Here is a 10,902-nt window from a genome sequence, read left to right as displayed (position 1 = left end):
AGGCTGTTTTGAGAATTAAGATAAGCTCTATAAAGCGTGCTGCCTAGCACATAGTAAGCCCTTAAAATAATAATTGTTATAATTAAAAAAGTAATTAAAAAGCCACATGGTCAAAAGACAAAAATGGTCCTTTTCCAGCCCTAGATGTGGGTGGAGAGGGTAAAGTTGCATCTGATGGGTGAATTAGTTCTTGAGGAAGAGGAAGAGCCCTCAAATCAAAACCTGAAACTTGAGGAGATGGATCTCAGAGAAAAGAAGGAGGCCTGGACCCTCAGTTTGGGTGAGGAAGCATCAGGAGGGCTAGGAAGGCATTGCTGGGCAGTGGATGTCAAATAGACCATTGGGAATGAAGAGACAGAGAAAAGAAATTCATATGAAATGGAGTGGAGTTTCTAAGTTCTGCAGAGCAAGTTATGAACAGTTATGGTACGATCCAAGCCTTATCCATTGATAGACCAGCTTGGTTAAATGCCCTGTATTTTCTGTGTTTATTTTTCCATTGTTCTTCCTTACTATTGAACAAAAGTTTCTGTCCAAGTTCCTGCCTGTCTCACCTGTGCTCAGGACACACTGGGGCCCCTGTTAAAAAGGAGCAGTCAACCCTGGACCGCGTCGGTAGCAGCAGGAGTCACAGCAGGAGTTCCCTTGGAGACCAGCAAGCCCAGGGAACCCCCTTCCACAGCTAATTTGGGACGAACTGAGCTGAGAATATTAGGAAACTGCCATTTCCTCATAACCTGTTGCAATTCCAGTATTCTGTATGACCTAAAAACTGGGTTGGAAATCCTCCTTAACACAGATACAAAACCCAGAAGCTGTAGAGGACAATATCAACCGATTTGACTGTATAACAGGTAAAAACGAAACCGAATGGCAAGCAACAGATTGGAAGAAAATCTTCACAAACTGTAACATGTTTTAATATTCTATTAAAATATAACAAAGAGGAATATCCAAAATACATAAGGAGCTCTTATAAATCACAAAAAAGAGGTAAAACTAATGGATAAAAGATATAAACAGGTAATTGCAGAAGAAATAGATACACAAAATGCCTATCTTCAGTAGTAATTAAGGGAATACAAGTCAGAACAAGATGTCGTTTTTTTGCCCATTTTGTTGATGACAATTAAAAATATTTATAATGTTGAATACTGGGAAAGGTGAAGGGAAATGGGCAGTTTCTTCGACTCACACTGACAATGTAAAAGGGTAGCATCTTTTTAAAGGCCAGGTTGAGGCCCAGCGCTGTGACTCACCCCTGTAATCCCAGCACTTTGGGAGGCTGAGGTGAGTGGATCGCTTGAGCTCAGAAGTTAAGAGACCAGCCAGGGTAACAAGGAAAAATCCCGTCTCTACAAAAAATACAAATATTAGCCAGGCATAGTGGTGTGTGCTTGCAGTTCCAGCTACTCAGGAGGCTGAAGTGGGAGGACTGCCGGAGCCCGAGAGGTGGAGGTTGTAGCAAGCCGAGATCTCTCATGCCACTGCACTCCAGCCTGAAGGACAGAATGTGACCCTGACTTAAATAAATAAATAAATAACAGGTTGGCAGCATCTGTATTTACAGTATGCCTATCTGTTGTTATGACAATTCCACTTTAAGGAATCTATACTATTCAAATATGAATGCAAAAAGGATATGAGGATGTCAATGGATCATTGTGACAGTGAGAAAATATGAATAATATCTAGTATTGATTGAGGGCCAGCACATTCTAAGCACTTTATAACAAATATTGTGAGGACACCAAGACACAGAGGAGTTAGGTAACTTGTTCAGGGCCACACGGCAAGTGTGTGTTTGGGGCAGGATTTTGGCAATTATTCCTTAACCACCATGCTCTCATATAGAGAATAATTACAGTGTGGCACATCCAAACTGTGGAGTAGAGGACAGCAGGTAAGTGGAATGAAGCAGATCTCTGCCTATAGACATGGACATGCCTCTAGGACATATTAGTAATGGAGGAAAAAACCAAGTTGCCAAACACCATAATATGGTGTAATTTCATGTCTGTAGGGAAAAGGTAACGTGTATCTATAATACATATGTATGAGGATGGCCAAAGGCCTTGAGTGATACAAGTATGTATGTGGAAATAGAGTTGGAAGAGTAAATTTTAGATTATGTTCCATATATTTGTGGTTCGTTTGAACTTTTACAAGAATGCATTTGTGTATTACTTTTGAAAATAAGAATTGTTGTACTAACCTCCCCCTACCCCATCCTGCAAAAAGGTTTAACTCATATCAACAGATTCATTTTCTGTTCTTCCAGGTAGACAATGGGATAGGTCTTGGGTAAAAATCTTCTGTACCATGGCTTTTTCTGGTCTATATAAATAAGTATATGTAGAAAATGCCTAGGATATGTATCTTGTTGATCACTACTCTTAAAATAAGGTTTTCATGTCCAGTATTTGGACCATGACTTTCCTGTTATTCCACCAAGCTACATACAAATATACAACAGTCAAAATTAATTTGGAAACTGGGAACCACATAGTGTTTTGTTTTCTTTCTTTTTTTGGGTTTCTTTTTGAGACAGAATCTCACTCTGTTGCCCAGGCTGGAGTGCAGTGGTGTGATCACAGCTCACTGCAGCCTTGGCTTCCTGGGCTCAACGGAGGAGGCCTCCACCTCAGCCTCAGGGGTAGCTGGGACTACAGGCGCACGCCACCACGCCCCGCTAGATAGAGTGCTCCTTTGCCTTGCATATTATTTTGTCATCAGAAAAATAATCCATAATCATAGATTATCTCATTATTTTGCTCCAGTGCATAAGTGGGAGTGTCTAGCTCCGTCTGTTCTCCTGGCGGCCTCTGCGGAGGTCTGAATGAGTAGCTCAGAATAGACTTAAAGGACTCTCTGGACGTGAAGTCAGTGTTACTATCTGAAAGGGAAAAGCTGTATTGGATGGATCATCGGGGCCTCTTCCTGCATTAGTCCAGCTAGGGGTGGTTTTAACTAACCTAAAACCAAAGAAGAGGCTCCAATTAATTCAATGGTTTGGATCAAAATGCAACTTTTACAAGGCCGGGGCTTCACCCTATCTTCGGGTTTATCTCTGACATACCAGGGAGACAGTTCCTAACATTCTTGTTACTTAATGGATATCAGATTGTTGCTTTTCGGAGTGGTTTTTCCATTTTTTGAAATTTTAATTTGCTCTTAATCATCTTTACAGAAAAAAAAATCCCATTTATTTAAGAACTGTATTCTCTGGTTCTTATAGCTGCTCATTTCACATAGTTCTAGTGTGTAAAACGATTTTTCTTGTCTCACTTATTTCTAATATACCTTCGCCAAAATTTCATGTTTGACACAGTCTGCATACCTGCCAGGGTTCTTGCTGTCAATGTGAGGGCGCTTGTTTGTGTTACTCAGTTGTTGGACAACTGGGCCCATTCCCAGGTTTTGGTCATCAGGAACATTGTGAATAGCCCTGCTGTTAACATCTTTCTGCAAGTTCTCCCCCCTTCTTCGCCCTTTGGATCATTTCCTTGGAAATGTACTTCCTTAAATGGGTTTACTGGGTCAAAGGGGCTCTATGAATGGTTTTATAGCTCTTGGCACATATTTTTCGGATTGCGCCCTGGGCGGATCTGAGCGATGGCACCGACCGCCGAGAGGGCAGGAATGCGGAGGAACGGCCCCGATAACCACCCCTCTTTCGCCCCCCAAAAGGAGAGGACCCCGCGAAGGCCTGCGGCTGGAAAGCGTTTTTCTGGTGCTCTCTCGTTCTCTCGACGTGGTTAGTGTCTACGCCGGGCAGAAACGCTTTCAGGATCTCAGGTCCTCCTGCCCCAGGACTAGGATTCCACCCGCCTCCGCTCATTCGGAATCCCAGACACCCGGGGTCCCCTCTCAGGCTCGCCTCGAAACCCACGGCCCTGCGACCCCTCGCGGCGCCGAGCTCGGTCGCTATTATTTGGGCGCGTGTGAGGCGAGGCCCGCATCGTTGCGCGCTGAGTCAGCGGGGGCCACGGCGGGGGGCGCGGCCGGACTCCCCCCCGCACACGGCTGCGTCGGGCCAGACGTCTGGGGTTCAGCCTCTGGGCTACGGGGCAGTCCGCGGGATCCGGCGGGAGGGGCAGGGGGCCTGCGGAAGGACCCGGCCCGGGTGCGCCTCCCCTCCCCCAGCAGGCGCTCGACCGTGACCGCGCGCCCGGCCATTCGCCTCAGAGAACCTCGCCAGGGGGAGGAGGCGAGGGCGGGCGAGGAAGGGGCGCAGTGGAGAAAGCGGAGCGGGGCAGGCGCAGGAAGGGAAAGAAAGGGAGGAAGCGCGGCGCAAGGGGCGGGGCGCGCGCGGGGCGGGCGGGGGCGCGCCCCGGCGGCTGCGCGCGGAGGGGCTTGTGGGTAGCGGCGGCGCGCGGCCGAAGACGGGCGGCCGCGCGGGAGTGTGTGCGCCGGGAGCGGGCTGAGGGATTGCAAGGCAGCCGGCGGCGACCATGGCAGCGGGCCGGCGGCGGCCGTAGTGGCCCAGGCCTGGGCTTCAGCCTCCCGGGGCCCCAGAGGGCGGGGCGGTCCGGGCCGCGGCGGTGGCGGCGCCACTTCCCCGCTCCCGCCCGAGGACTCCTGCGGGCGCTCGCGGAGTACCAGCGGACCGGCGGCGCGAATCTGACTGAGGGGCGGGGACGCCGTCTGTTCCCCGGGGCTCCCGACAGGGCCGGGCCGGGCAGGCCCCTGGGAGCAGTCCCCGGGCGGGGGACCACCGCGGAGACCCGAAGCCGGAGCTAGAGGCGGGCGGTGGGCCCAGGCGGAGTCCCGGCCGAAGCTGGTGGTGCGGGGGCGGTGCTAGGCCCCGAGGCTGCCGGACCTGAGCGCGAAGAGCCTGAGTGCGGGTCCGGCGGTGGCGGCATGAGCCGGCCCCCGCCGACGGGGAAAATGCCCGGCGCCCCCGAAACCGTGCCGGGGGACGGGGCCGGCGCGAGCCGCCAGAGGAAGCTGGAGGCGCTGATCCGAGACCCTCGCTCCCCCATCAACGTGGAGAGCTTGCTGGTAGGTGGCCGGGGCCCGGGAGCTTGCTCGTTGCAGCTCACGCCTCAGATCCCCTCTCCGCCCAGCCCTTCGTGCCTGTCCGCCCGTGGGGAGGGGAGGTCTTGCCCCACCCCGCCCTGCTTCCGGCAGCCGGGCCCGGAGACCAAACGCTTCTGCCCCCGAGTTCCAAGAGTAGTGACCCGCCTTTGATTCCTCCCTCTACCTCCTGCTGGAGCCGGTGTCATCCCTGGCTGCTCCTTTCTTGCAGCACTGGGAGGAACACCCCTCTTCTCCTTCCGCCTACCCACTCTGTTTGGGGAGGTGGGTGGAGGACTGGCCATCCTTCATACAGCAGGTTAGCCGATTTGAAAGTGTCATGCTACGTGGGGACTTGGTGCGAGCAAGGGAGAAAGAAACCTGATGCTCTCCCTGTTGCGAGTACTCCCTGGAATACATGACAAAGAGCTGCCCTCACTCTCTCCTTTTAGTCTGAAATCTTGGAACACAGAGCTAACGTTTTGCTGTTTTCACTTGCGTTTGAGCATTCCATACTTGCCATTTAGTGCATTTTAATTGCTGTAAATTCAATTCCCTGAGATTATTGCGCCAGAGCCAAAAACTCAGTCTGAATTGTGGAGTGGAATAAATCTCTCCTCTTCATTGCGTCTCTTTCCTAAAACGACCTTTGAAATCCAAATTAATAGCACCATAAAGGCTGCTAATTGGCTGTTGATTAAGAAAGGAGCATGTTTTACAAAATAGAAATGCACCGTAGAATGCTGGCTTATTTCTTATTTTTGTGAGGATAGATGATTGTATTTCGCAATTTGAGTAGTGTGCAGTGTAGATGCATTTATGGGAAAAGGGGGTGTGGACTTTTACCCTGGGGAGAAGAAAAGTGAAAACGATATTCTGCATAATAGATTGACTCTGGAAGACTAGAATTAGGGTGAGAGATCCTTAGATCCGTTAGACATTCTGTGTTGGAATGCAGATGTTTAGTTCTATTCCCAGCTGATATAAACCTTACTGTATGACGAGAAAAACTGCCTCCTCCCTTTCCAGGGACGGACGGACTGACTTTTCGTCATAGGCAGTTGGTTATCCTTTGAGGTTTCAGGCATCGTTTGCAGAGTGACTCAGTCCTGTTTAGTCAATATGCAGAAACTGACTTTAGCTATGTATGTCTTTCTGCACAGTGCACAGAAAATAGTGATGTGCTATGTTGTGTCACATGTGTTTGATGTTTTACTGATTTTTCGGGTTAATGTGTTGTTCCTGTGTTTTCATGGGAGCAGTTTTTGAAAGTCTTTAATTGGGAGTAAGATTGCTTGCATGGATGGCATAGCTTTTCCTAGGCTAAAGCGGAGTCTCTGGGCTGCACTCCCAGCATTTTCACTTTGGTATTTTGCTAGCAAAACTTTGACCTAAGGCCAGAAAGTTTAGTTAAAAATAGTACAGCAAATCTCAAGTATTCATCAGGTTCATACTAAATCCTAGATGGAAATGTTTTGAAATTCACTTTGATATCTTAGATCTTTAATGATAGTAATTGTAATTATTAGGGTTATTCTGAGCTTGAATGTAAGGTAGCTTATACATGTAATATGCTCATGCATATTGTTTTTTTACTTTCCAAGTTATTAAAATGAGGGCTACTTTTAAAAGTGAAACATTTTACATGCTCAGGACACAGTTCATTCATTTAATGCTTATTACAGCCAAAACACACTTTTATTAAGGTAACACATTACTGATCGGAGAATTGACATCAGATGCTGATGACTTGGCAGACTCTGTTATTGCTGTTTCTAATTGATTAAATATGCTTGAGGTACAGTAAACCTTTCCAAGCCAAAATGTGTCCCTTATTCCTTTGGAGCAAGATTCCTGGTGCTTCTGCTGCAAATTGATAAACTAAATTAAAAAAAAAATTATAATAAATTAATTTTAAATTAAGTATATTTTATGAAATATTAGGACGGATTTTTTTGTGGTAGCATATACAGAATTTACCATTTTTAACCATGTTTAAGTGTATAGGTTAGTGGCAGGCATTAAGTATATTCACATTGTGGTGCAGCCATCACCACTATCCATCTGTGGAATCTTTTCATCTCTCCAGACTGTAAGTTAATATCTAAAATAATGTTATAAAAATTATATTCCTGAAATACTGATGAAATAATGGCTGGTATCACTTTAAAGATCTGAAACCTTAGCATTTAGGTTGCATTTCACAATTGGTCATTGTTTTACTGCATATGTCATTTATTTTTTGGCTTTGCCATAGGAAATACATATTTTGTCTTTAACAGAAATTTTAAAGGAATATAATTTAAAGCAAACACAGCTGTGACACTAACTTCATTCAGGAGCTCAGAAAGTACTATTAAAAATTGTATACTCCTAAGATGACAAAAGAAGATGAAGTACACCAGAAATGATTGTATGATGCTTTCAGTAAGCTAGGCCTGGAAGGTAAACTCTGTAGGAAACAAAGTTATATGAGGTAACATGTAAAGTGCTTAGCCTAGTGCTTGGTACATCATAGTGCTCATTAAATTTAGTTCTCTTCTCCTGTGCACATTTAGCATGTTTTTGGTTAATTGCTGGTTTTATTTACAACTATTTCTTGCTACATAATTTTGAGAGAGTAGCATTATCATTTGAATTTGCCATCAGAAAAGTGCTGGCAATCATTAGGCATAGGTAGAGCTAGAGTCCAAGACTAAATCAGTGTAAAGATGACATCTTGTTTCTCTGCAAAGGCTCATTGCTTTGTGTGGGTCCTTAAATTAATCTGAGAAGAATTTATCTGTTTTATGGTTGCAGATTGTGAGCTGCTTAGTATTACTTAGAAATAGAGTTTTGCTTCTCTACTGACTCTTTTTTTTTTTTTTTGGAGGCAAGTCTTCAGTAATATGCTTTTGTAGTATTTGAAACCTTTGGGTAAATACCTGTGCTTTGTTGTCAAGACCAGCTTCTCATACTGCTTACCTATTATGGTAAAAAGAATTGTATTTCAGGCTTTGCTGAAGAGATGTTTTTCTAAAGGTCTGTGCTTTTTGAGTTTTGATTTATTTTACTCTTTCAAAGGTAAACAGTCACAATAACCTGTAGGACTCATGCTTGGGTAAACTCTTAAGACTTGTGTGGATGGGCAAAGGTGATTAAAAATTTGTTTACAATTTTCAGTAGCATAGAACATAAAATAATTTGATTGATTTCATTATACTTGTAAACTATCTGACAATATTTCTTATCTTAGTGCTTAGACTCATCATGCTGCTGGTTATTTGCCTAATTAAAATAAAATTGTATGTATATTTTTCCCATCATGTAATAAGTAAGAATATTATAGAGATACAATAAAAAATGAAATAGAATAAAAATTAAAGATCGTTTTATACATTTTTTTCTTTATGAAGAGTTTGGCATTTATATAGTATAAATGTGATGAGTTTACTTTAAAACTTTCATGTTGATAAGAAATCTTTAAAGAAAATGAGTTAGGTAGGGAGGTTTTAAAAAACATGATGTATGGAACTTACTGTTGATGTGAAGCAAGTGCAGGTCTGCAATCCCTTATCCACAATTTTGATATATAAAAAACCCTAAAAACCAAGTTTTTGGTAAAATGTATTTGATAATAACATCTGACCTAATCTGACATTAGAGTATTTGTGGTCTAGTCATTCCTCTTGATGTAAATAATAATGCCTTTTGCTGGAGGAATATTAATGTATTTGATTTCAGGGTGCTGCCCAGATTTTCAAGAGCGTTTTAGGGAATGCACAGTATATGTACTGGTGTACCATTCTAAAATCCAAGAAATTCTGAATTGGGAAACATTGTGGTCCCAGGGTAAGGCCGATGTAGACTAAGTAAGGAGATACGGACTTACATACACTTCAGTAGTTGTAAATAAATAGTGGATAATTATCTTGAAATCTAACTTTTTTGTTTGTTATTTCTGGAGTCTTGATCAGATAGCCCTCTCTTTCCTACTTTGAATTCTAAAAATATGGCATGCAAATACAATTTATGAAGCATAAAAACATATTTGTGAAATCACCACACAAGTTAATAAGTGGAACACTAGCCTGTAGAAGTTACCTGTGTGCTGTCGCCGCTGCTAGATTCAGTCTTCCTGCATCCTCTCTCATCTGCTACCCTGAACATTTTATTGTTCCTTTGCTTCATTTCATAGATTACTACAGTTGTGTATATCTCTAAATAATATTATTTAGTTTTACTTTTTTTAACTTTATAAAATGTCAACGTTTTTATGTATTCTTTTATGACTTGCTTTGTTTACTGAAAATGGTGTTTCTAAGATTTGCTAACATTGTGGTTTATTCATATTCCCTGCTACGATAATCAGTATAGCTCCAATCTACTTAAAGGATGTTTACAGTTTTCTTTCTTTTTTTTTTTCTATTATGGAAAGTGTTGCTAGGAGCATTTCTGGAGCTCACGTGAAGAATTCCTGTAGATGAGGGTATATATCTGGGAGTGGAATTGCTGGATTTTAAGATACACTATGTTCAACTTAATGTAATGGATAGAGTTTAAAATTTTCTCCATCATGTTATTATAGAAAATTTCAAAGTATAGTAAGGGTGAAAGGATCAACAATGCACATCCATATATTTACCGCATAATTAATGTTTTGCTATATTTGCTGTATTTTCTTTATCTGTCCATTCTTTTATCCATCTATCAATACATCTTTTATTTTTGATTCACTTGAAGTAAATTGGAGATATTAGTATACTTTGCTTTCAAACATTTCAGTATGTATTTAAGAAGAGTTCCATTTGATTTGTTTAGATTTTTTAAAGATTAAATTTCATGCAGTGAAATGCACAGATCTTAAATGTACCACTGGTGAGTTTTGACAAATGCACACACCTCTGTAATGCAAATTCTTGTAAAAATACAGACCATTATTACCAACTCAGAAATCTCCTTCACACCTTTTCAGCTAATTCTACACACCATTTTCTTCTCTTAGAGACAGTCATTCTGATTTTTTTTTGTTGTTGTTGCAGTAAAGATTACTTTGATTTCTTCTAAACTTCATAAAAATGGAATCATACAGTCTATACTTCTCTGTGTCTGGCTTCTTTAATGCAGCATTGTTTCTGAGAGTTATCTGTGTTATTTTGTGTGTCAGCAGTTTGTTCCTTTTTCTCGTTGCTGAATGGTCTTCTGTTATATGTATAAACCACAGTTTGCTTGGATATCGTGTTGATGCATACCTGGACTAGTTTTCAGTTTTTTGTCTTCAGAATGTACAGTGGTCCCTTGGTCTTCTCTGGGGATTGGTTCCAGGATACTTGCCTCACAGTCTGCCTACATACCAAAATCTGACGATGCACAGTTCTTTTTATAAAATGGCATTAGTATTTGCATGTAATCTCTGCATTTCCTCTATATACTTTGTCATCTCTCGATTACTTATAATGCCTAATACGATACTGTATTGTTTTTTAGTCTGTATTTTTTAATTTTTATTTTTTTCCAAATATTTTTGATCCACAGTTGGTTGGATTCATGGATACAGAGTGCTGAGTGTATTATATATTTTGGCTTGATTTTTAAAAAATATGGAGACAAGATCTTGGTCTCTTGCTTAGGCTGGGATGCAGTGGTGCAGTCATAGCTCACTGTAACCTTCAACTCCTGGTCTCAATAATCCTTCCAACTTAGCCCCTCTAGTAGGGACTACAGGTATGTGCCACTGGGATTGGCTAATTTTTATTTTATTTTATTTTTTTGCAGAAATGAGGTCTTGCTGTGTTGTCCAGGCTGGTCTCAAACTCCTGGCCTCAAGTGATCATCCAGCCTCATCCTCTGAAAGCGTTGGATTAGAGACCTGAGCCACTGCACCCAGCCTATTTTGGCTCTTAA

At 42.7% G+C, this 10,902-nt stretch overlaps 1 protein-coding gene across 1 annotated transcript in view; it reads left to right on the top strand.

Annotated features, from left to right (window-relative positions):
* Positions 1 to 4,363: 4,363 nt before the first annotated feature.
* ROCK2 (Rho associated coiled-coil containing protein kinase 2) overlaps positions 4,364 to 10,902 on the top strand; it is a 172,029-nt gene continuing 165,490 nt past the window's right edge. The window contains exon 1 of the mRNA XM_026454699.1: positions 4,364 to 5,004. Within this exon, the coding sequence (XP_026310484.1) occupies positions 4,864 to 5,004 (141 nt within the window). The 5' untranslated portion in view covers positions 4,364 to 4,863. The remainder of the gene's footprint in view (positions 5,005 to 10,902) is intronic.

This window comes from Piliocolobus tephrosceles, chromosome 15 (genome assembly GCF_002776525.5).
Source record: "Piliocolobus tephrosceles isolate RC106 chromosome 15, ASM277652v3, whole genome shotgun sequence".
Classification (NCBI taxonomy): domain Eukaryota; kingdom Metazoa; phylum Chordata; class Mammalia; order Primates; family Cercopithecidae; genus Piliocolobus; species Piliocolobus tephrosceles.
This window is presented reverse-complemented; position numbering and strand designations above follow the sequence as displayed.